This window comes from Ursus americanus, chromosome 15, assembly GCF_024610735.1.
Source record: "Ursus americanus isolate L20-20 chromosome 15, mUrsAme1.1.p, whole genome shotgun sequence".
NCBI lineage: Eukaryota > Metazoa > Chordata > Mammalia > Carnivora > Ursidae > Ursus > Ursus americanus.
In genome coordinates, this window is record NC_142141.1 from 23,455,802 (window position 1) to 23,483,143 (window position 27,342).

General features: G+C 44.0%; 1 protein-coding gene across 3 annotated transcripts in view; it reads right to left on the reverse strand.

Moving 5' to 3' along the window:
* Window positions 1-8,217: 8,217 nt before the first annotated feature.
* SLC36A1 (solute carrier family 36 member 1) overlaps window positions 8,218-27,342 on the reverse strand; it is a 47,534-nt gene continuing 28,409 nt past the window's right edge. For all 3 annotated transcript variants that reach the window (XM_045815367.2, XM_087867842.1, XM_087867841.1), the window contains 3 exons: window positions 27,171-27,337; window positions 23,583-23,752; window positions 8,218-14,960 (listed from right to left, as the gene is read on the reverse strand). In XM_045815367.2, coding sequence (XP_045671323.1) covers window positions 14,689-14,960; window positions 23,583-23,752; window positions 27,171-27,337 — 609 coding nt within the window. In that variant the 3' untranslated portion in view covers window positions 8,218-14,688. The remainder of the gene's footprint in view (window positions 14,961-23,582; window positions 23,753-27,170; window positions 27,338-27,342) is intronic.

Consider the following 27,342-nt stretch of genomic DNA (forward strand, 5'->3'; position numbering starts at 1 on the left):
TAGTGGACAAGACCACTAATCAGCAGGTGAGTGAATGGCCTGGGACAAAACTTCAGGGCTGGTGACCCTGGCCAGCACCCTCTACAACACCTTGCACTGGATGGGGAGAATAAGCTTTATAGCACAGGCCTTGGGAAGCCAGCCCTCCTAGTGCCCAGAGCCATCCTGCGGCTGCTGCTCCACAGCTCCCTCCTGAGGCCTAGCTGGACGTAAACATCACTGGGCAACTGTGACACAGGTCTTGCAGGTGACACCGAAACTGGAAAGCCCAGTCCCTGCACTGAGTTCCCAGGGCAGGTGGGCAGAGAAGGCACATCCATGAGAGGCACCACAGCACACTGTGGCTCTGGGGCCAGACAGGCTCGGTTCCAAACCCCTCTGCCATGCACCAATGGGGCCTCGGGCAGGTGTGAGTTGGCTTCCTGTTGTTTAGAAGCATAAACAATAAATGGTGACCATTGTACTAGGAAATAATACCAGATAGTGTGTAGATAAGATTAACTTATCAGAACCGTGCAGGAAATCACACATAAGCTAGTCCAGTGTTACCCAGACTTCTGTTGTTTTGCTTACCGTTTTTATAATTTTGTCCTAATACCACCTGTATAGTTATTTACTTACTAATTTTCTTTTAGTGCATTCCAATTTTTAATAAATATTTTTATTCACCTTAAAATGACATATCCATAAACTAAAGGACTTGAAAGTTACTATTTTTTTCTAGAACACATGGAAACACATAAACATTCAGACTTTTTTTTATTTTTTATTTTTTTGGGTCTCAGTTTTTTTATTTTTATTTTTTTATAATAATATTTTTTATTGTATTATGTTAGTCACCATACAGTACATCCCTAGTTTTTGATGTAAAGTTCCATGATTCATTACCTGCATATAACACCCAGTGCACCATGCAATACATGCCCTCCTTACTACCCATCACCGGGCTATCCCATTCCCCCACCCCCCTTCCCTCTGAAGCCCTCAGTTTGTTTCCCAGAGTCCATAGTCTCTCATGGTTCATTCCCCCTTCTGTTTACCGCCCCCCTTTCTTCTTCCCTTTCTTCTCCTACCGATCTTCCTACTTCTTATGTTCCATAAATGAGTGAAACCATATGATAATTGTCTTTCTCTGCTTGACTTATTTCGCTTAGCATTATCTCAAAAATAAGAGTCCAGGGCCTGACGGATTCCCCAGGGAATGCTACCAAACATTCAAAGAAGAAATGATACCTATTCTCCTGAAGCTGTTTCAAAAAATAGAAGGAAAACTACCAACCTCATTCTATGAGGCCAGTATTACCTTGATTCCCAAACCAGGCAAAGACCCCATCAAAAAGGAGAATTACAGACCGATATCACTGATGAATATGGACGCCAAAATTCTCAACAAGATCCTAGCTAATAGGATCCAACAGTACATTAAAAGGATTATCCATCACAACCAAGTGGGATTCATCCCTGGGATGCAAGGGTGGTTCAACATTCGCAAATCGATCAGTGTGATAGATCTTATCAACAAAAAAAGAGTCAAGAACCATACGATCCTCTCAACTGATGCAGAAAAAGCATTTGACATTATACGCAATTAATGAAGCATCTTTACATCGGAAACCAGGGATGTACTGTATGGTGACTAACATAATATAATAAAAAAACATTAAAAGAAAAAAAAAAAGAAAAAGCATTTGACAAAATACATCATCCTTTCCTGATTAAAACCCTTCAGAGTGTAGGGATAGAGGGTACATTCCTCAATTTCATAAAAACCATCTATGAAAAGCCTACATCAGATATCATTCTCAATGGGGAAAAGCTGGAAGACTTTCCCTCAAGATCAGGAACACGACAAGGATGCCCACTCTTGCCATTATTATTCAACATAGTACTAGAAGTCCTTGCAACAGCAATCAGACAACAAAAAGGGATAAAAATCGGCAAAGAAGTCAAACTGTCTCTCTTCGCAGATGACATGATACTCTATATAGAAAACCCAAAAGAATCCACCCCCCAAACTACTAGAAATTATAGAGCAATTCAGTAATGTGGCGGGATACAAAATCAATGCTCAGAAATCAGTTGCATTTCTATACACGAACTATGAGACTGAAGAAACAGAAATCAGGGAATCCATTCCATTTACAATAGCACCAAAAATCATACGTTATCTCAGAATTAACTTAACCAGAGATGTAAAGGATCTATATTCTAGAAACTACAAATCACTCTTGAAAGACACTGAAGAAGACATAAAAAGATGGAAAAATATTCCATGCTCATGGATCAGAAGAATTAATATAGTTAAAATGTCTATGCTACCCAGAACAATCTACACTTTCAATGCCATCCCAATCAAAATACCAATGATATTTTTCAAAGAACTGGAACAAACAGCCCTTAAATTTGTGTGGAACCAGAAAAGACCCCGAATTGCCAAGGAATTGTTGAAAAGGAAAAACAAAGCGGGGGGCATCATGTTGCTGGATTTTAAGCTGTACTACAAAGCTGTGATCACAAAGACAGCATGGTACTGGCACAAAAACAGACAGACCAATGGAACAGAATAGAGAACCCAGAAATGGACCCTCGGCTCTTTGGGCAACTAATCTTTGACAAAGCAGGAAAAAACATCCAGTGGAAAAAAGACAGTCTCTTCAACAAATGGTGCTGGGAAAATTGGACAGCTACATGCAAAAGAATGAAATTTGACCACTCTCTCACACCATACACAAAGATAAACTCCAAATGGATGAAAGACCTCGATGTGAGACAGGAATCCATCAAAATCCTGGAGGAGAACATAGGCTGCAACCTCTTTGACATTGGCCACAGCAACTTTTTTCATGACACATCTCCAAAAGCAAGAAAACAAAAGAAAAAATGAACTTGTGGGACTTTATCAAGATAAAACTTCTGCACAGCCAAGGAAACAGTCAAAAAAACTAAGAGGCAGCCCACAGAATGGGAGAATATATTTGCAAATGACACTACAGATAAAAGACTGGTATCCAAGATCTACAAAGAACTTCTCAAACTCAATACACAAGAAACAAATAAACAAATCAAAAAATGGGCAGAAGATATGAACAGACACTTTTCCAATGAAGACATACAAATGGCTAACAGACACATGTAAAATGTTCAAAATCATTGGCCATCAGGGAAATTCAAATCAAAACCACACTGAGATACCACCTTACACCAGTTAGAATGGCAAAAATTGACAAGGCAGGAAACAACAAGTGTTGGAGAGGATGTGGAGAAAGGGGATCCCTCCTACATTGCTGGTGGGAACATTCAAACTTTTAAAATGACTGTCCAGGGTCTGCTAAATCATCTTTGGGAAATGCTGATCTAGTGTATCTTCATTCCGGACTTTCCTCATCCCAAGACCCACAGAGGAGAAGGGTTTGTCTGAAGTCCTACAGGTGGAACTTCACAGAGATGAGACCCACATTCAGGTCTGCACCCAGCCTGGTTATCGCCCTACAACACAACTTGCTTTCCTTCTTCTGGAAGGGGGAACCTCTCTCCACCCAGCCCATCTTTCCAGGACAGGCCCCTCCTTCCCTTTGTCTTCCCGAGCCTGCACCTTCACATGTCAAGCACCAGAGGGCGCGCTGGGATCAAGACTCAGCCTACTGGGCTGTGATAGATTCAAAGGTTTTCAGGGAAGTTCTCCCATCTCAAGTCCCTGCGGCTCTGGTTCCAAACGTCCCGAGTCTTACACAGAGTAACAGTGGCAAAGAAAGGCAGAGACACAAGTTTCCTGACTTCCAGGCTGGGCATTTTTACAGTTCACCATAATCATCTTCACTACCACCACTCACTGGTACTTGCTATATGACAGGTGCTGTACAAGCCCTTGACAGGTCTTGTCTCATTTAATCCTCACAAAAACCCCATGAGGTAAGTACTGTCATCTCCATTCACAGGTGGAGGGACAGAGACACACATAAATTAAGTGGCTTGTAACTTATGTTAGTGACAAAGTGAGGTCACCCAGTTCACGGGTGACAGGGCCAGGATTTAATCTGGGGCTGTGTGACTTCCTATCTTTGCTTTACATTTGGGTTCATGAGACAAACTGTAGACACAGGACATCAGGGGATGGAGGAAAAGCAGCAAGGAGGACTGAGAGGGCTTAATCTAATGAGTTCACAGGCCAAGAGCGTCACCATAATTCTAAGTGGTATGAATAGCCAAAGTGTCTGGATCCTGGGAGATGGAATCAGCTCAAACCTGGGGCTCAATCCCAAGCCACTTGTGTGATCCTGTATCTAGTTCTAAGGCTGGACATTAAGAGTGCTATAGCAACCTTGAGCATTGCTAGAGAGCAACCAGAACAGGTGGAAGGGAGGACTTACAACCACATCCAGGGTGGAAGGGCAGCTGGAATTCACTGGACAACAGCAAAGGAGTTGTGAGCCCACTCATTCAGAGGGCTGTGGAGGAGGCCTGCACAACTACACCATCACATGGGTTTATCAAGGCCTAACAGAGAAATTAGAACAGTGCTCTGCGGGGGACACATGAGATCTTGGGGGGAGGACTTAGGCCATGGCTAGAACCTCAAAATGAGTATCTGGGTAAAGAAGGGCAGAGCCCAAGGCCTTGGGGAGGGAAACCATTCTCTTTCAGACTAAAGATAATAGAGATTCTAGAAGATAGAAGGAGAAAAATACAGTCTATAAAGTTTGGAGATACAGAGTGATTTGCCCAAGGCCCATGGCTAGTTTGGTATAAAACAGCTGGTGCATCCTGATATCCCTTGGTGAACTGGTGAATGCCAGCCTACGAGGGCATCTGGGCGCAGGTGCTGGACAACAACCCACACTTCAGTGTCTAAGGACAGACTTTAGAAGATCTCGGGCAGCCTCTGCTAGCTCTGTCTTGAGGAGAGGCACAGGAGGTCTCACCGAGTAAAGAGCAGGAACTTTCTCAAGGACCCAACTGGGAAAAGACAAGCCTTTAGAATTTTCTTAAGATTCCTCAACAAATCTACAGGGTCCAACCAAGGAAACTGCTTGGTTAGACTGATACAAAACTAAAAGAATATGTAGCAATGTCCACTCCTTAGAGGCCAGGCTCCATTCCCTACTAAAGGAAACCGCAGTGAATTTAGTAACCCGCTAATTCCAGATACAAGATTAGCCCTCACAAACAAGCACTGGGAGATCAAGCCCAATCTGATCAATGCCTCAAGCTGCCCATGATCTAGAGAGTGGCCAAGTAGTCACAGCTCTCTAGCTAAGTAGAGAGGAGGCTAACCAGAGAAGGGATGTTACTGCTCTGCTGAGGAGGGATAAGTTATGACTAACGTAGCCAGGGAAGGTTCTAAAGAGGAGCAGCCATCTGAGCTGGATCTTAAAATTGAGCTTCAGATTTAGCTCAGAGAGAAGGGCCAGCCAGGCTAAGGGAAAAGCCCAGAACAAAAGCCTAGAGGTTTTAAGTATTGGACAATGGTGGGTAGTCCTGATATGTTGGGGTTGGAGTATGGGAGGACTTAGGCATCCAGCCTGGGGCCCGGAAATGTCCCCTGTCCACTGAGGGTTGTGAGTGACAGAGTTAGTGGCAGGAAGGCAGATCTCAGGGGCAGTACGAAGTTTGCAGTCAGACAGACCCGGCTCCACCACTTAGAAAATGTGTGATCTTGGTTATTTAACCTTTTATGCCTCAGTCTGCAAAGTGGGGATATTACCAGCACCTTTCCTCACTGGATGTAAGTACTAGAAGAGATGATATAGGTAATGTGCCTAGCATAGTTGGCATTGTTAAGGCTCAAAAGATGTTATATATTTTATCACTACTATTAAAAAGGCAGATCTTTTTGCAGTATCCATTACCACACACTTACCTTCGTTCCATGGCCAAGATAAAAAAAACATCCCTCCAGCTAGAGGTAAGAAGGAGCCTAAATGTATTAATGCAGTAGTTCTCAATAGGAGCGGGGGATGATTCCCACCCCCACCCCCCACACAAGGGTACCTTTGGCAATGTCTGGAGATACTTTGGATTGCCACAACTGGCATTTAGTGGCTAGAGACCAGGGATGTTGCTAAACTTCCTACAATTCACAGGACATTCTCCACAACATTTATTTACCCCAAAATGTACATAATACCAAAGTTGAGAAACTGTCCTAAGGAAACACATGCAGGCTTTATGGAGCACTACAGCAGCTGGGAACCTGGCCTGAGGCAAAAGTACACTTATGCCAAGAATAGCAGTTATGGCATATGGTTTTGCTCATTTACCAAAAGGCACCATTCTGGAGTCTACATTTGTCAGAGTAAATATCAGCATGAGAACAAAACAGTAGATAATCCAACAATATATAAAGAGAAAAATACAACATGACTAAGGAGGACTTAATCCAGGTAAGCAAGTCTGGTTTGATACTGAAAAATCAATTTAACCCACATATCAGTAAGTGAAAAAAGAGAAATTGAAAGACCATGTCAGTTGATGAAGAAAAAAACTTGACAAAATTCACCTATTCATGATTTTTTTTTTAAATCTCTCAGGACAGAAATAGACAGAAACTTCCATAAAAATCTTAGAGCTTATATCATACTTAAGGGTGAGAGACTGAATGTCCTCTCTGTAAGATCAGAGACAAGACTAGAATGTTTACTGTCACCAATTCTTTTTTTAACATAATGCCAGAAATTGTAGCCATTGCAGTAAGAAAAAAAAAAAGTATACAGAATGGGGAAAAAAGGAAATGCAACTACCTCTATATGCAAACAACATGACTGTCTGCACAGAACATCCCAAGAAATCTAGACAAGAACTCATAGAACTACTGAGTATAGACAAGCTATAGGACACAAGATTAACATGCAAAAATCAGTTGCATTTCTACAGACTACCAATGAACACATGGAAATCGAAATTAAAAACACATTACCACTTATAACTGCTCCAAAGAAAATTAAATACTTAGGTGTACATCCAACAAAGCATTTACAAGATCTGATAAATGGCTAAAATAAAAAATAATGACAATACCAAATGCTGACTAGGATGTGGAGAAACTGAGTCACTCACACATTGCTGGTAGAAATGTAAAATGGTACGGCCACTCTGGAAAATGGTTTGGAAGTTCCTTTTAAAACTAAAAATGGGCTTACATACAACTCAGCAATTGCATTCTTGGATATATATGCCACAGAAATAAAAACTTATTTTCATGCAGTAACTTGTACCCGAATGAATATTTATAGCAGCTTTATCTGTAAGAGCCAGACCTGGAAATGATGCAGATTTCTTTCCATGGGTGAATGGTTTAACCAACTGTGGTACATCCATACCATGGAATATGACTTTGCAATAAAAAAAGACAAACTATTAATATAGGCAGCAACTTGAACTATCATCAAGGAAATTATACTAAGTGGAAGAAGCTAATCTCAAAAGGATACAATACTGTGTAATTCAATTTATATGACATTTGTGAAGTAACATAGAGATGAAGAACAGATTAGTGGTTGCCCAAGGTTGGGATGTGGGGGGGAGCACAGGAGGTGAGTGTGTCTCTATAGGGGCAGCATGAAGGAGTCTTGTGGTGATGGCACAGGTAAGCATCTTGACTTAGTGGTGGTGGAAGCTACACATATGATAAAAGTGCTTACAGCTGCACATGCAAACATGCAAACACACACAGGCAAATGAGTGCATATGTGACTGGAGAAATCTGAATGAGCTCTATATATTGTGCCAATGTCAGTTTCCTGGTTTTGGTCATGTACTATAGTTATACAAGATTTTAACACTGGGGGAGACTGGAAGAAGGGTGTGCTGGACCTCCCCATACATTACTTTGTACCCGTGAATCCATAATTACTTCAAAACAAAAAGCTTTAAAATTTTTAAGAAGGCTAAATTTTAAAATACATCATTAAAGAAGACCAATGGCAAATAAGTCAGGAAAAGGTGCAGGACATCATTAGTCATTAAAACCACAAAGAGGTACTACTATATACCCATTAAGCCGGCTAAAATTTAAAAGACCATAATATGAAGTATTGGTGAGCATATGCAGCAACTGGAGCTTTTTAAAATTGTTGGTAGGAATCCAAAACAGCAGAGTCACTCTGGAAAAACAATTTTCCAATTTCTTATAAAGTTAGTATACACTTACCATACAAACCCACAATTCCACTCCTAGGTATTTACCCAAGAGAAATGAAAACATATGTCCCCACAAAGGTCTGTACACAAATATTTATAGCAGCTTTATTCATCATAGCTGAAAACTGGAAGCAACCCAAATGTCCAATAATTGGTGAATGAATAAACAAGTTATGGTTCATTCATACAATGGGATATTATTCAGCAATGAAAAGAAATAAACCTAATGATACAAGGGATGATACAGATGAATATAGAAAGCATTATGCTAAGTCAAAGAAGCCACGCAGAAAGGACTCCATACTTAATGGTTGCATTTATATGATATTCTAGAAAAGGCAAAACTAGAGATGGAAAAATCAGATCAGTTGTTGCCAAGGGCCAAGTGGGCATGGTAATGGAACTGACTGCAAAGGAGCACAAGGGAACTTTTTAGAGTAAAATAAACATTCATATCTTGATTGAAATGGTAGTCAAATGCACTTGTCAAAATTCATTAAACTGTACACTTAGGAAACAGGTGAATTTTATTACATGTAGATAATACTCCAATTTTTCCCCCTAAATGGGGGGTGGGGCAGAGACCAATGACCAAGGGTCCAGTAAAGTGCACCAGTTAAAGATACACCCAGTTTCTTGCATACATCTGCAACAGGCAGAGTCTGAGGAAGCAAGCCTGCTTAGCAAAGAGCCCCAAGTTTAGGGTCCAAATTCAGCCCACTGTCACTCAATTTATGCCTCCAGCAGGGCAGTTGGGCTCACCTCGAGGGCCCTTGTTACCTGGAAGGAGGGGTTATAGCCATTAAGAGTAAACATGAGCAGGAACAAACATGTGAAGAGGTGAACAATCTAAAAAGTTTTGAATGCTCTCCACAAAGGAAGTGAGAAAGATATAACTATAATGAATGGATGCAAACCCACAAAACCAGTAAAACTGCTTCTGAGTCTTGGTTTTCTTCAATTTGGCTAATATTTCAGAAAATGCTTTATAAGCTCTCATGCCAGGAAATTTAGAACATTCTCTCTAACCCTCACAATAATCCCTAAAGATGGACCTCCCTCTTGAGCTGTAACAAAGAGGGGGAGGCAGTCAGTGCCTTTCAGAAGCATTTGGCTTCTGGAATCATAGGGCTTGCTATGGTGTGTATCCTAATTCTGCCACTTACTGGTTGGTGACTTGGAACAGTCACTGAATCCCTGTGACCCCCCAGTTCCAGAAATAATATTGATAATCCAAAGTAGTCATAATATGTTCCCTGTCTTCCTCTCTCTGTAAAGTGTTATACTTCAGTAGTGTACCTTGAGGCCTCTGCTTTTCAATGAGTCTAATTCAGTAGCCACCCAAGATTGGTTTTCAGATCACCTAAGAGGCAGCTCATATGGTCTTGTTTTCCCTCTTAATGTGACAACAGGGGACAGGAGTCATCTGTTCCACTGTCCTGAAATCAATCTCTCCACTTCAAATATACATACGTATATACATGGAGGGGGTGGGAATTCAAGGAATTGGCTTAAGTGATGGTCAGGGCTGGCAAGTCCAAGATTTATAGGGCAGGCTAGCAGGCTAGCAACTCTTGTACAAGAGCTGATGCTGCAGTCTTGAGGCAGAATTTCTTCTTCCTCACTGAAACCTCAGTTTTCTTCTTAAGGCCCTTCAACTGATTGGATGAGGCCCACCCACATTTTGTGAATAAACTTTTATTTAAAGGTAACTGATTGTAGACATCAACCACATCTACAAAATAACTTCAGAGCTGCACTTAGTGTTTGATTGAATAATTGGGTTATTCAACATTATAGCCCAGCCATGTTAACAGGTGAAACTAACCATCGTCCCTTTCAAGTACAGTCATCTGATATACACAGACAGGGTTGAGAGCTCCTACTCAAGTTTTCAAGAAAAGCAGGATTGTCTAACAGAAAAACAACTACCTGGCCCCTTTCTTGGGAGCTCTCAATTCCATAGGTGGTTTTACTGTTTGCACTACTCCCCTGGAGGAGTGCTGTGACATAAACTACAAACATTTTGACCTAGTAATATCTACCAAAGAGATCTGAGTGATATTTAAAAAGAAAAAAAGGCAAAAACAAAGATGCAGACCGCAACCTCTCAAAAATAAAAAATAAAACTCATTTATTGATAAAAGAAAAGTTTAACACATAATCCATGTGCAGAACCCAAAACAAATTCTTCTGTGAGCTCCTGCATGGTCTACATCTCTACACATACCATGCGAGAAATAGACATCCATGTAGGCACATACACAGGATAATATACGCAGTACTGTCTGGTTACCAAGACCTAGGGATGGCAGTTTCTCATATTTGTCTTATTCACACATTCATTGACATGGTTTACAAGAGAGTTACATAATTTTCTTGTTCACTAAAACAGAACAGCTTCCCCAGCATCACCCTGATTTAAACAAAAGAACACGGCTTAAAATAGGCACCCTGCACCCTCATCCCCCACTTCCCACTCTGGTAACCACATATCAGCACCACTTACATCCCCTGGCCTGAGAATGGCCCAGTGGTACAAAGAACAGGGAAGAAATATGACAAGCTGATGCTGTCAAAGCAAATAGCCTTGCAAACAGCAGGACTAATTAAATTGTCTAAAAGTACTGACCATGATTTCAAAGACAAACCACACCCTCTCCTTTTCCCCTAATGGTCTTGGAGATTTGTAATGTACTTCGGAAAATTTAATTCTAAGGCAGACTTGGAGCCAACTCCCTAATCACATCATGCCACTGGCACTTTGTGTCTCTGCTGTCAGGAAGTAGCTTTGTGTTCCGATCAGGGCAGATGCTGGGGCCCGCCTTAACATCCAATCAGCTACGAAATAAAACCCACTGATATGGACCCCTTGGCTGTGAGTGATGAGTGAACAGAGAGAGCTGTAAACAGACATAAAGTGAGATTTTACACTTCTAAAAAACATGCAGTGAATATGTAGTGTTAAACAAAGATGATATGCTACAATTTCGGAAGGGAGACATTTATGAAGAAAAAAGTAAGCCAGGAGAATAGGGAAGGGGGACAGATTTCCTAAGGTTCCTTTCTGGGATCATCACTTAAAGACAACTGAAAAAATGGTGAAGTATACCTTTCATGAGGGTAGAGGAAGCAGTGAGCACCAGCCAATAAATTTGGCTGAAGAGGTGAGGGGCAGAAAGGGAGGGCGTGAGCTGTGGGTTCTGAGCTAAGACACGCCATACATTCACATACACCTGGCCAGTGTTTGTGCAGCTGAAGGGCTCACAGCAGACAGACAGCAGCACAATATAAATAATGACACTTGTGAACGGTGACAACTTCTAGGAAAATTAAACAGAAGATGCCAGATCATGCTCTTCCCAGCAAATACCTGCATATAAGAGGAGGTACGCTGCCAAAAGAGAGTTGGAAATCTCCCAACAGCAGCATTTACAGGAGGGAACAAGGGGCTTGGAGAAGCTACCTCAGGGCTAATGGAAATCTGAGGCTGCACTGGGGAGCCTGGGGGAAGGACACAGTGCCTAACAGTATAGGGCCAAAAAGTCCCATGTTTTGCCTCTGGTCCCGCAGATGCATCCTCACACTTCAGAGAGCCTTGCTCTGTTGTTCTTGATCAGACTTCTGCTTATGCTGGGCCCTTTTTACCAGGCACCAGAGCAGGGTGCAGGGAGAAGCTGGGCAGCTGGTTCCTAACGAGCAATGGGAAGAAACCAGGGCAGGCTCCCTGACTGAAGAAGCCTCGTGGGCAGAAGATTAAACTTCCCTGAGCTGGCTCAGAGGGCTGCTTCTAGGAGAAGAAAGGGGGCTTCCTCTCACTTCCATCTTCTGGCTGACTCTTTACTTGACACCTAAGTGCACAACCGGAAAGGCCCTCTGACAGGATCCACCCTGCCTAGGTCTTCTGAAGCAGCAGGAGCACAGGAAAAAGAACCAAAAAGGAGACAGCCATGCCAAATTAGCTTCCAGAAGCCCCAAGGCTAGTGCCATCACTCCTACACACCACATTTTCCAGGCCAGGAGCCCTGAAGCAATAATTTGCATTTTGCAAAGACCTGGGGCCAGGGGACCACAGTTTTGTACTGCCTAGTCCTCAGGTTCAGTCTTAATTCCCACCTGGACAAGAAACAACCTCTAGCAGTTCCCCAACTCACAGAAGCTTCCAGCACAGAAGCTGTGGGCAGGACACACATCTGATCTTTCTACTGGCAAACGCCTTCTTACTGCAAACAACTCTCAGGACTGCCGTGGAAAGATGGCTGGAGCCTGGAGCTTGCACAAAGAAGAGGACAATCCTTGAACCCACTTTGGTGACTTCTAGGCCTGAGGCTTCACAGGGCAGGACCGCTGCCACATCCAGCTAGAGCCTCAGTCATATAAGCACCTGCTGGTGACCACAGAAAGGGTGGGTGAAAAGTATCATTCTCCTAAGGGAGACCAAGTCACAACTGATCACATCTCCCTAAGTTAATAAATTATTAGTAGGTTAGGAGTCACTGCAATGAGAATGTGGCTTTGGAAAAGAAGAGAAAGAAAAAGCTAGGGCTGGGGTGTGGGGGGTCACAGCCCTTATGAGCTTTGGTGAAACACAGAAAAACAAGACCCCTGATGAAGTTGTGCTGCTCTCTAATTTGCAGGGCAAACTGCATCTCCAAGGAAGCAAGAGCCTGGGGAGAGCAGTGGAGGACAGCACGCCCCCATTCCACGTGCATGAATACACACGCGTGTGCACGCGTACACACACACACACACACACACACACAGCCCAGGGGATGGAGAGCTAATGAATGCCCTCCTGAAATAGTTCTCACACCAAGAGGGCAGAAGCAGCAGCCAAAACCAAGGCAACGCATCTTTCTCTGCAGTTTGTTCCCAAATCTGAAGGCTGACCTTGAGGTGAGCCAACCCTGAGGCTATTTCTGGCACTCAGGGAGGCATGCAGGGGAGGGGCGGGGTCACAATTAGTGTTTAGAACACAGGGGACCTAAGTCCCTACCAAGTGATTCCCTTTAGAAGTCTAGGTCATGGGGCACCTGGGTGGCACAGCGGTTAGGTGTCTGCCTTCGGCTCAGGGCGTGATCCCGGCGTTATGGGATCGAGCCCCACATCGGGCTCCTCCGCTATGAGCCTGCTGCTTCCTCTCCCACTTCCCCTGCTTGTGTTCCCTCTCTCGCTGGCTGTCTCTATCTCTATCGAATAAATAAATAAATCTTTAAAAAAAAAAAAAAAGAAGTCTAGGTCATGGAGGCAGCTTGGGGCGGGGCACTGCTTCTGCCCTGGCCCTCGTTGATTGTAAACAACCAAGCACCACACATAGTGTCAGACCAGCTGCTTCTTAATTCTATGAACTGAATTTCATGCTTTCTGTGCACACTGGCCTCATCTTCTCATCCATGGCAAAGTGTGGGTGTCTTCCTGACATGCTGGCAACAAAACGTTACTGGGCCCTGTGCCTATCAGGGGCTGAGGCTGAAAAACAGGTCTGAATGCACAAAGCGACCATTTAATAAGCCTCCTGTGGACAGGACCACATCGCACTTGGCCACCTTTTCCTTGGCCTCATGCACTGGCAAACGTATCCTGAGTCCTTCATAACTTCTCAACGTGAAATCAGGCTGGTCAGTGGGAGGCAAAGCGCATGCCTCCCTACAGAGGTACACATTTAGATGATCCTGATTAAAACCTTTGAGGTACTCAGCCAACAGTGCTGAGGACCTAAGCACACATTTCCTGGAGCAAGTTTCTCTTCAGCAGGAGAAGCCTAGTAAAAGTTTACTGAGGAAGGAACAATTCACAATAACCCCAGATCTAGAGACAGAGTCTAAAAACAGAAGCTAATTTTAAATAAAATATAAATATTTTCAATTTAGGCAGCACTTGATATCTTTCAGAAGCTAAAGCAACTAAGAATACAACATTGTGACCCACATGAGGAATTCTGAGAAGGTGTTGTCCAGGGTCACAAGCCAGAGAGAGTAAGATTAAAAGCTCCAGCTTTGGGGACTGGTTTTAAACTACTAGGTAGGTCCAGACACCTCCTGGAGACTTAAATAGGTAGGAGGATACTGAGGTAAAATATTTGGGAGAGGTCTGAGAAAGAGATAGGCCCAGCCTTATAAGGAGAGGGGGTTCCCACTCATTTAATCCAGGCCTGGGCCTGGAAACGAGAAAACATGAGGTGGGGGATGCTAAGATTTTTAAATAAAGTGAGCTGTGCAATAGGAATAATTTGGGTGAGGTGGGTCAGAAGGAGGGGGGGCAGTAAGGGAGGAGACATGATGAGGGAAAAAAGTTGAAAAGTTCTGGGTTAAATTAAGTACAAATGAACAGGGATGGCACGGCCACTAAGAGGGACTTCTGCATATCTGCTACCCACTCCCTCCCCTGCCCTCAGCCCCACCTGGCCCAGGGTACCGAGGTGTCAGGTAGAGGGGTTCCCCGACAGCAACCTTGCCTTTCCCCAGAGCCTGACCCCTACCTAAGGCTCTGGGGCCAGGTGCTAGGGAACATACAGGGGTGGGGTGGGCAGCTGCAGGGAATGCACCCAGATCACTATACAAAGGCACTGGTGGAGTTGATGAAGATGGGAGCACTGCTTGGCTGGATCAGCTCGTAGAGGGCCTCATAGGTCCCCACCACAAAGCCCACGAAGCCCAGGATGCTGATCAGGGCGTCCTTGGCGATGGTGAGGGGGCTCATGCCCTCCGAGTAGTAGGTGGTGATCTCCAGGAGGGGTGGGATGATGAGGGCCAGGGCACTGCTGCTCACGGACCCCACCAGGGAGATGACCAGGTCCAGGCGGGGGATGAGGATGGCCAAGATGCCTGCAGGAGAGAGGACACACCTGTTCAAGACTGCCTAGAGCTGGAAGAGACCTCCTCACTGTTGAGCAAATTTAGCAAGTGTCCTTCCTCTCGAATGGAGAGCTCTGTAGAAACAGACATTATCCAGTCCAATCTCTCATTCCACAGAAGAGAAAACAAATGCCCACAGGTGTGGAACAACCTGGGTCTCACTGCAAGGCTGGCAGAACTGGGACTGGAACCCAGATCTCCTGGCTTTCAGCTTTTCCTGCTACAGGACATGACTTCCATCTTTCTGAAGCAAAGGAACAAAATTACATTCCAGGGTGGTCTGGTCCCTATCAGAGGAGAGAGGCTGGAGCAGAAAGGGAGGTGGACTATTTCTGAGCAACTGGTCATTTTCGTACCACTGAGGGTCCCTCCAACACAAACATCTCTACTCAACGGACAAGGAATAAAATAGGGGGAAAAAAGCCGTCCTTCTGGAACAATGTGATAAACCCCATTTCACAGAGCATTTCCCTATAGGGCAAGTAGAAGCAGTTCCATGTGCAGGCTGACCTGAGGAGCCAGGCCCCACACAATGACTACATGCCTGTGCCAGGACAAGGTAGTGGCTCCCACACCTGAAACTTAGGCACGGGTGTATGTGAAGGAGGTGGAAGTGATGAAGAATGGTACGCTGCATTAGGAAATCCCATCAGCTTTCATACCCCAGCCATGGCTGCCCTGCTATCCCAATACGGAAGGAGGCTTCACTGACTGCACTTACTCCAGTGCCCACTGATCCCACCATTCCCATCTGACTCAGCTTTCCACTGGAGGTGGGGAATGAAGGCCAATGTTTCACAAATTTATGGAGGATTATGGGCTCTGGAATTAGGCTCTTGTGTTTGAATCCTGACTCTGCCTACTTGACACTGGGGGAAGTTACAGCCCCTGTATATTCCCTGGTTTTCTTGTTGGCAAAATGAGGATACAAATGGCTCCTGCATCACAGAGATATGATGATGATGAAGTGAGCTGACACAGGGACTTAACACAAGGCTTGGCATACAACAGGCTCCTGATACAGTTCATATAATCATTGCTAGTATATATATTGTTGCCCATGAAAAGTGCATCATTAACTCATTAGCAATCAAATGTATTTTGACAAATAGTCTTCCCCACAACTGGAGGTCCTTAGCATTGAGACTGGGATCCAGAGCACATCCCTGACCTGATTCCCATCAGTTATATCTTATATGGGGGCTTCCATTCCAACTCCATTTCATAAAGCAATGTAGCCAAGTCGTTCTGAGGAAGGCACCACAGTGGTGAGATTGCCAGAACACCTCAGTCCAAGGCAGCCAATCTTCCATCAGGTCAATTTTACTCCTCTGATGGACTGTCTGCATTGATCACTTCTTCTTTGGCTGAGCTACAGACAAAAGGACTGGGTTGCATTTAGAAGCCAGGTTTGATGAGAAGTGCTTGCTTTTAAATGGGAATAGCACTCCCTGCAGTAAGAGGAGAGGCATGTGGGTCCAAGACTTACCAGGGGAGGGACAAATTCATCTCCTGTCTCATATTTATTCTGAAGCTATGTCAACTTAAATGAATTCAGTTCCTTGTTCACACTGGCCACCTTTCAAGGATTTAACAGCTACCTGTGCCTAATGGCTACCATCCTGGACAGCACAGACCCAGAACACTTCCATCACAGCAGAACATCTAGCGTCTGGTAGATAGCATTGTGAAGCAGCCACTCATTGGCCGAATCTGCCTTGGGTCCATGGGTACAACTTTACAACATTACTATTGTTCCCAGAGAGGTTAAATGATAGAAAGTGACAGACCTGAGACTAGAATCCAGGACTTCAAGTCCCTGGTACAGTCACATCACAGAGCTGACAATTAAGAAAATGCAGAATGATACCCGCAGGAGGGAGAAGAGGGGAGCTGGCTGATCAGCAGAAAGATCCTGTCTGTGAAGAACGGGAGGAGTCAGATGCTGGGTTAACACTCACAGGGATACACTGCAATCGTTTAGCAGAGAATTGGTATATAATCAGCCCTGACCTCTCTCTGCTTTGTTAAAGAAGTAAGACAAGGGTTTTGAAGCCTGATGACAAAAGGGAATACAAGGATACTGAGTCTCAGATCTGCCTCTGCCATGGTTTTACAGCCTGGGGGCAATCCCTTCCTCTTTCCTTATTCTAGTGTCCAACCATAATGGCAAGTATCCATTAACACCTTCACTGTTCTGAAGCCTTCAGAAAGTCCACAGAAAGTATAGGCTTTTAACTTGCCCTCCAAGTTAAAAATAGTCTGCTTCGGCTCTTAGCTCTTTCTAAATAGAGTTGGTGATATCCCTCAGATCTTCAGAGTTGAATCTGGAGGAAAGTTAAAAATATAGAAAGCTGATGACAAAATAGCTTTCTCATCACAACCAAATGCTCAGTAAGAGTTGATCTGCTATGTGACCCAGAAAAGGACACCTGCCCTCTCTGGGGTCTCGGTCTGCATCTGCCTAATGTCAACCTCATGGTGATGGCTCCCATGGTTCCAATTCAAGTGAGTAGTGGGGTGGCAATAGCACTGAGGCAGCAATCAGAACTGAGCCCTAGGAGAAGCTGGTACAGGAAGGTGGTTAAGAGTGTAGGCTCTGGATTCAGAACCTGGGCTCCAATCTCAGTTCTACCACTAACCAGCCAGCTACTTAAACTACTGCTGAATAGGGATAGTCAAATGAGATCATTCACATAAAGAACTTAGAGCACTAAGCGCACAATGAATGCTTCATAAATGTGAGCTAATGCAACCACCAGTCCTAGCACAAATAAGCTCACCATTTGGAGTCTCAGCTCGGTCACCCATGACTGTACCACTGAATGGTCACTCGAGTCTCATCCAGCTCTGAAATGTTAAGGAACTAAACAATGCAGGTTTAGTCACTTAGGAATGTGTTCTGGGATATGTCCCTCAGCTCACTGTCAACTGGGAAGCACCATGTACCACTCAATGGTAGCACAGCAAAGCAATGGGATTCCTCTCCTAGGACACATGGTTGTGCCAAAAACACAGCCACCAGCCTGCCTGGTTTTCTGCCATGAAAGGAGTGTGAGTTATTCTTCCGGTGCCAGCCCCTGGTCTCCATGAATGCTCCAGTCCACTCAAGAGAAAGGAGACCTTCATCAGAGACAATGAGCCCGAGGAGGAGAGAAGTCAGATGACCTCCCCAGTTCCTCCCGGCTCTGAGTCTGCCATCCCCCCTCCCTCCCATTAACCTGGAGGACATATGGTACTTTGCAATACGACTTAAGTGAGGTCAGATGTGCTCAACTCTATGATAAGAATTAAGTGGAAACAGCAACAGAAGCTTGTGTGATTGTAATCTTTTCTCAGATTAGACAGAGATGTTCTACTTCATCATGACATTTTAAAAGCAATCTAAAAACTTGTCTTTGTTTTTACTACAGAGGACATACGAGATAAGCTTGCTTAACAAAAATCTCTTTTAAAAGCGGCTACACTTTTCTCTTCTCTTAAAGCCAGGATCACAGGGCTGCAAAGGGAAGGCCCTCCTCCTGTCCTAACTGGACCAGACACCACAACTGAACCCCAAATAAAGCCTGACACTGGAGATAGATAATGGGGAAGGGATGGGGAGAAGGCAAGAATTGTGAGCCTCCGACTAATATGCCGGGGGAAGAAGAGGACCCAACCAAATTAGCACAAATAGCCCCAAGGGCTCAAATTGCAGGGGTACCTGTTTTGTCCCCACGCAAACTGCGGCAAACTAGTTTTAGCTAATTCCAGAGACAGGAATCAGGTATTTAGAAAAGATGTGGGAGCAACCAAAACCTCTTCTAGCATTAAACGTCTTTACTCTGAGTTAAAGCCCTCTAGAAAGAGAAAGAAGGTAGAGACCTCAGGAAGCAGCCAACCAGGAATATCCTGCCCCTACTCCCTCCTTGCTCCCTCACAAGAGCATCCCATACAAAGAGGAAGATAGCACACTCCTAACTGGCAAGTCACCACCCTCTGCAGCAGCCTGGCTGTGGCATGTACAGCAATGGGGGACTGAGGACAACTCAGCTAGCCCACGTGATTAGCCCAATGGTATTACAAAACATCTTCCCTTTGGGTTAAGAGACACTAAAAATATGATCTTTTAACTGCTGAAGTAACACGAGGCAAATGACCATGTTCAGAGAAGTAACTGATTGGGTTTCTGGAGCCTGTGGTTTTAGACCAGCAACAGAAAAGCTGACTTATGCACTAGAGAAGAGAAAACACTTAAGAGAACAAACACACTTACAGAAATACGTTGGACACCTACAGCCCTGTGCCCAGAAGCTCTTTCTGCTGTTTCACTGCGATTGATGCTGGTGAAGCCTACCTGTGTTACTCTAAAATGTCTAGAAAGCTACCTTGAAAATTAACAACAGTCTTGAACACAATACATAATCTCACTTAGTGGGAGTATAAATTAAAAGTATAAAAGCAAGGAAAACAATCTACATGTCCAACACTAAAGGAGCAGCTTAGAAAATACAATACACCAATATAATGGAATATCATGTGGTCGTGAAAATATTTATGAAGGATATGCATATTCATGATATATCAAATAAAAAGCAAAAGACAAAGTTCTGTGTATACTATGATTGCAACATGCACCCATGAGGAGTAACACAGAAGAGAAAATGCAAAAAAAAAATCATTTTAAGTCAGTGGGATATTTAGAATTTCTTTTTCAATAACCCCATATCTAGACATTCTTGAAATGTTTTTACATTAACTTTCTTTTTTTGAGCAATATTTTGGTAGGAATTTAAAATCAGGCTTGAAGCAGTTGTGCAGAATCACAGTTTAGACTTGAGAGAAGCCTTAGCAATCAGATACCCTGCACGTCTTACAGCTGAGGAACCTGAGGCCTAGCTCAGGAGGGTTCGCTGGGGGCGGGGGGGGGGGGGCAGGGTGCACAGCTCATTAACACTGCTGCCCTTTGTCTCTGCAGCTGCAGGATGGAGAAGTGTGAGAGGCCAAAAGGTGCCAAGAAGCCACTCTGTTTGGACCTGGAAGATTCATATTCGATAGGGTCTGGCTGTTTGGAATGTTCTACAGCTATGCATTCCAGTCCAAACAGGCCTTTTAATTGATACGGCTTTATGTTATAACATCTTCAACAATAGGTTTTTGAAATGTTCACACTTCACTGAAGTAAGATGTTTCACGTGGCAAATGCCACAGAGAATTAGCACAAACCCCTGAAGGACAGGTTAATGCCTCATGGAACCTGAAGAAACCACTCTTCCTATACCTCTGAACTCCCTCTGGAGCCAGCGTCTTCCAGCCTCTCCTCCTACACAAACTCTGCACATAGGTGACCTGCTAAGTGCAATTCAAACATATGGGCCAGAAATAAACACTGTTCCATATGCAATCACAACAAAATGAGCACCATTCCCTGACACACATATTCCCCCTTCCCCTCCTCTCCAACAGTCTGAAATTAAGCACCAAAAAGTAGACACAGCAGTCTTTGGGGAATGCAGAAGAGTGGTGAGAAAGGTAAATTACAAATGGAAAAAAAATGACTCTGGACCAAATTCCCCTGTTCCCCTTGGGGGGCTGGAGGGTGAGGAAGAGGAGGAAAAGTTGGGGGAAAGGACAAGAAAACACCATAAATAGCAATAAAACAATCTGCTATTAAAATTTATGGGTATAACTGAAAACAATCAGTTCTAGCAAAGTTCTAAAATCATAAACCAATTAACCTTAAGCAGAAAAGATCTGAAAGTACAGAAAAAAACAAAAACAAAATAAACTCACATAAATATATTTAAGTTGGAGTTACAGTGAAATGCCTCTCCTCAATCCCACAATCACTTCAAAGTCTCCAGGGAAGTAAGAGAAGCCCGAGTGCTCAGAGATGAAGAGGCTGCATCATTTAATAGGCTGACCGTGCAATGCTAAGTCACAACAGATCACAGAAGGGGAAAATAACTGAGTGAGCTTGAAGATCAAAACCAGCTTGTATCCTTTGAGCATCACGCTTTCTAAGAGAGATGAAACCCCCAGACACAGTCAGGAAAAGCGAAGCAAAAACCAAGAGACATCTAAGGATAGCACGAGGTCTGTGAATCAGAGACTGGTGGCTCCTGTGGGGTGCAGTGGAAAGAAACCTGGCAGGAAGCAAGACATATGCTACCGGAGGCTAAGCCAGGCTTGAGAAGAAAATGGGGCCAGGAGAGGAATCAGGCCCAGCATCACTGCCCCAGCTCTTCAGGCAGGGAGAAGTTGGTGTTTAGGCAGTTAGAACACATTTTACCTAGACAGACCTACCTTTTCTAGAGGAACCACTTTGAAAAAAGCCAATTATCTGAACCATCCCCACTCTTTCTTCCAACGCCCTTTGGATTCCAGAATGGGAGCACTGAAAGTTGACATCATAAACACTGCACACATGAAAGCTGTCTCTTCAACACTTAGAGGAAATCCATCCACAGAGAAACATATACATCTGCGTCAAAGCATTGGGAGTTGCAGGCAGAAGACAGGAGCAAAATCCAGAGTACCTTAGCACATATTAAGGCAAATTACTGTAAAAGCAAGATACGTCACATTCTTTCCTCTTCAGTTGCTCTGGGGCAACAGTGGCCTATAGGTAGCTCTGGGCACTGGATTAGCTGCTGAGTGGGCTTTTCCTATAGGCTGGACTAGACAGGGCCAGAAGGTCTGCCAAACAGAGGCTACATACAAGGAGAAGTGAGATTCTTTGTTGCCATCAGCTTGCTGGAGTTGGCAAATCCAAGTGGTCCACCCTCTGTCTGGCTCCTACCCAGACCCATCCTGTAACAAATCCTTAGATAGAATGCTGCCAAACATTAAATCACAAGGTCCTGGGAAGGCATTCAGTTCCTTAGCTCTAGGGAGTTCCTTCCATACAAAGATCCAGGACACTGAGCTTGACCCACACCCTTGAAGTACAATGAGAAAGAGAACTGCAAGTGGCTTGAAGAACTCTATTCCAGGACAGGCATTAGTCCGTTCCCTTGAGGAAGTTCATTTCGGGATAGGAACTAGTCTGTTTCTTGAGGAGATGCATTCTGCGATAGGCACTATTCAGTTCCCTTGAGGAGGTCCTATCTGGTATAGCCACCAGTCTATCCCCTTGAAGAGGTTCATTCTGAGATAGGCATTAGGCTGTTCCCTGAGAAGGTCCATTCTGGAACAGGCACTAGGCTATTTTCTGGAGAAGGACCATTCTGGGATAGGCACTAGTTTGTTCCCGTAAGGAGGTCCATTCTGGAACAGGCACTAAAGAAGGCCTTTTCAGGATAGGCACTAGTCTATTCTCTGAGGAGGTTGTTTCTGGGATAGGCACTAGTGTGTTTCCTTGAGGAGGCCCATCTGGGATAGCTATTATTCCGTTCCTTGGAAGAAGTCCATTCTTGGATAGGCACTCATCTGTTACCTTGAAGAGGCTTATTCTGGGACAGGCACTAGGCTATTCCCTGAGGAGGTCCATTCTGGAATAGGCACAAGTCTATTTCCCATGTCTAACCTCTACTGCCCTCCTCTTGCTAGTAGTCAACCCATAAAGTCATTTCTGATTTTCCAGACTATGGTCAAATGCAAGACAACTTTCACACCATTTATCCCTAAAACACTCCATTCTGGTTCAATTTAAAAATCATAGAGACCTATCTTTATTCCAAAGATAGAGGCTTGGACTGGATAATTTAAGAAATTCCCAGGGAAGTCTCAATATAATAAACCAAGACATTTCTTTCCCCAAAACAATACAATTTTAAAAAATAAAATAAAAAGCCAAACATAGCCAAAAAGTGAAACCTAGATTCCAGCACTTCAATCTGGAAAGAAGTTGCAAATCTCCTAGAAATTTAAATTAGATGTTATAGACCAATCTATTCAGAGGTTCTCTATTCTTATCAACTCATAGAAGCTACCAAAAAGAAAAAGAAAAAGAAAAAAAGAAGTATTTATTTTTATTTTAAAATGTATACTGGTTTCAACCAACAGAAAATAGAATAATATCTTGTCTCTTAACTCACACTCCTGGGTGTGTGGTCAGGGAGGAGGAATAAAACACAAAGTAAAAAATGAAACACCTAGGTTAATCCATACAGATTTTCTAAGAAACACATTTAGTAAATGTCTAGTATAGTATCATGTAGGCTCAAAATGAAATCTAAGGGAATAGACTGTCACAATGGAAAATGATTATTTGAAAACACAAATAAACACGCAGCTGCTATTAAGGTAACCTACACTCATATGCATATGAGTTAAATGGCTCTCTTTAGACTTTTACCTTATTTTATCCCAAGGACATGGGATAGTAATTTTATATATTTATTATGAATTATGACCATCACCGTACTATTTTATGCTGTGTCCACAAACAAACTACTGTTCTCATTCCCATGTCCTTTAGAGCACATAGATAATCAATTCACTTCACCACCTAGCCAGGCCTCAACTCTGCACCTGAGACAGCAGGCCAAGTTTCCTGCTGACACACTACAACTGTTTCACTCCAATAGGCTCTCGTTCAAGAAAGCCCTGGGGACCGGATGCCCTTTGGGAAAGCAAACAAACAAAGCAAGTATCTTGTCTTCTACTCACAGGTCAGGCAGACCAGCACGGTGCGCACGAACAGGTCTACCACCAGCTCCCAATGCTCGGGAACGCGGGACACGAAGAAAGGGATGATGATCTCAGCTGGGACGTAGAACTGGAGGGCATAGGTGAAGAAGATGCCAATGGAATATAGCAGCTTGACCGACTGGTACAGCCTGGGGAGAGAGCCAAGACAGGTTCAAAGGCCTACTCTGCTTCCACGTGCACAAGCAGTGAGAGGGCAAAACAGTGTCACGGTGAAGAGGCCATATCTATCCAAGTCACAAATGCATGTGGTCCTTTGGACCCAGCAATTTCAAGTCTAGGGATTTATCCTGCAGATATGTTTGCACATGTGCACAAAAAATTTACACTCAAAATATGTCACTGCAGCATTATTTAAGTAAGAAAGACTGAAAGCAGATTAAATGTTAACCAGTGGGGAACTAGCTAAATAAATCATGGTGTCCCATACAGCTTTTAAAAAGTATGAGGCAGAACTATAGGTGCTGGTATGGAGCTAGCTCTGTGATAGAATAGTAAGTGAAAAACGGGTGAAGAAACAGTGTCTACAGTGTGCTACAAATTGTCCAAAAAAAAAAAAAAAAAAAAAGGAAAAGGAAAAAGAAGGGAAAAACATTTCCCCTCACATACACATACATATGACATTCTTACATACTCTAAGTATTTCCAAAAGGAAATACAAGAAACTGGTAATATGGCTGCCTCTAAAATGGGCAACTGTAACACTGGGGACTTTGGGGGAGGCAAATGAAAACAAACATATTCTGTATACACTCTGAACATCTGGAATCTTTACCAGGGACATATGTCCTTTCAAAAATTAAAATATAACAGGTCTTTTTATATCCTTCCCCTCCAATTCAGTGTTCCCCAGAATGAGACAGCGACCACACAGCCAAGAAGCAGGAACAAAACCCATCTTTCCACTCCACTGTGGCTGTCTCCCTACCGCAGCTTCACATGAGGCTTCCCGGGGAGACCATTATGTCATCATCCAATATCTCTATCTCATCTCATGACAGGACTGTGCAGGGTAGAAAACAAGTCTGATCCCCATAAGTACTCATGGATCTGACACAAATATTAAAAGGGAAGGCCACCCTGCCCCTTAGCAAAGTTCCACTTCAAACAGGACCCTCATGCATTAGGCAGCAAGAAACACAGGCCTCTCCCACCTCGTTGGAAATCTATTTAAAAGTAGTAATTATATTGTGTATAATGTGCACTGAATTTCTCTGTGGTTGAACTTAATACCTAGAATATATTCTTATGCTATAAACAGGAGAACACCCTCAGAGAGACTGAGTTTGACAAAGGGTCTTACTTGCTCCAAGAATAGAAAATAAAAAGGCTTTGGAAAAATCAGCTGGTGGCTCTATAATTAAACTCAGTACAACACCAAAGCCTTCTGGAGTGCCGGGAAGTCTGGAAGCAGGACAGTCACCTGCAGGGACAGCTAAATAAATTGCACCCGAATGGAGGCGGAAAGATTAGAGTAGCTGGGTTTGGAGTATCAGAGGAAAGAAGACAGGTGCTTATCTATGGCTTCGGATTATGTGGACTGCTTTTGTTCCTGCTGATCCATTTATCTTCAGTTATGCCAAGCTACCACCTGGCTCTTGAAAGGGCAGGAACATTTGGAAATTTAAAAGCAGGCATCAGAGTGAAAGAGAAAGACTTTCTGAAAACAATAGCCTATTGCAAGGATACCACTTGGCTGGCCACCCCACAGATCTTGTCCCCAGACCCCTGCTGGTTAGGGTGTCCTGTGCTAAACACCAACAGCACTGCTGAATAAATGTTTTCCTCAATTTTCTCCGCCTGTCCTTGCACAATGCCTTACTGATTGGAGCTCTAAAAACATGCACGGGCAGGTCAACCAGGCCAGCCTGAAAGGTCCTTCTGATCCCCAGAGCACTCAACAAGCTTAGTGTCTGCTCAGCTGCCCTCCAGAATGAAATTCTAATCTCCAAAAGAGAAATGTTGCTTCAGACACACCCTGTGACAGCTACTTTTTTATTTTTCTTAAAGGTTTTATTTATTTATTTATTTATTTATTTATTTATTTATTTATTTATTTGAGAGAGAGAGAGTGAGAGCGCGTGCATGTGCGCGTGAGCGCATGACTGGTGGGGAGGGGCAAAGGGAGAAGGAGAAGCAGACTCCCCGCTGAGCAGGGAGCCTGTCATGTGACTCAAACCCAGGACACTGAGATCATGAGTTGAGCTAAAGGCAGATGTTAAACCAACTGAGCTACTAAGGTACCGCGACAGCTACCTTTTTAGTTAGCATTTCAATATGTCTCAGTGTTGCCGTGCAATACAGTAACCAAGAGCTAAGCAAAGTGAGATACAGAAGGGCTCCCCCCAAGCCCTCATCCATGGTGACAGGCCTCCACCTGCACGCCATCCAGTCAGTGACTGCCACAGGGGAGAGGCACAGCAGAAGTTGGGAACCTACTCATTTCGCGCTCCTCTCTCCCTGCCCATTTGGAATGTTTAAGGTAAACTGATGGGATACTTGGCCTTTCCAGGCTCAGATTTCCAGGGAGGAATGGAGTATCGGTCACTTGATAATGAATCCATTTGGCATGTACCTCCACAGGAATTCCTCCTCCAAACAAAGCAGCAGCTCAGCGCAGTGTCCTCCTTCTGATAGCACCAGAATAGGATTACAAAGTGCTTTCTTATGCATAACATTTGGTCTTTGTGACAATCCTGGCAGGAAGAAATGACTATTCCCTGTTCCCAGAAGTGGGAGCTGAGGCGGTGAACAGCTGTGACGTGCCCAAAGCCACAGAGCTGGACATGGCAGATCGCCTCTATCCTCTGCGCACCAGCTGCTTCCTGAGAACATCTCCTCATTCATAAGATGCTCAGTCCCCGCATTTAGTCCTCCTTTTCATTCAAAAGTCATCCCCTGGGTAATGATCATGTACCAGGCACTGTGTCAAGTGCTGGGGTGCAAAGGAGCCCTGCCCTCCCAGAGCTTACCGTGTAGGGAGATCACAGTTTGGGTAAATGGACAATTACAGTACTATGGAATAAGGTTTAGGCTAGGGTCCGAATGGGATCCCAGAAGAGCAGAAGAAAGGAGCATCTGACCTAGACTGGAAGTTGTGGGTAAGACAGCAGAAACAGTTTCTCAAAAAAGACTGACTCCTAGACTAAGTCTTCCTGGCCAAGTAGGAATGAGGTACAGGTAGAGCTAGAGCCAGAGTGGGACTGACAGGCACTGTAAAGGTTTCGCCTCTCAGAGGAGCAAAGGGAAGCCCCTCAGGGCTCTCAACAAGGGGATGCACAACTGACTTGAGTCTGAGATGGCTCATACAGGTAATGGGAGAACAGGTATGAAGAAGGAGTAAGACTGAGATAGGTGGATGAGTCAAAAGGCTCAGTGGGAAGCCAAGGAGGGACGGTGCTAGCCTGGGGGTGGGGTGGGGGTGGCAGCAGTGGGCTAAAGTGAAGTGAGCTAATTTAAGGTCTAAGTAGAGGAAAACCCACATTCTGACCCATTAATTAAAAAAAAAAAAAATCCAGTGTTGCCAGACTTCCATCTTCCCCCACATACCAGCAATTGGGCAGGTTGAGGGTTATGCTCCCTTGGATATTAGCTCCAAATTGCAGGTACCCCAGACACCCCAGACTGATGTAGAGGGCAGTGACGATGGCCATTCCCACGTACAGGATGAGCGGAAATTTCTGGGGATCCTTCATTTTGTTTTCAAGGGGCAGAACCTATT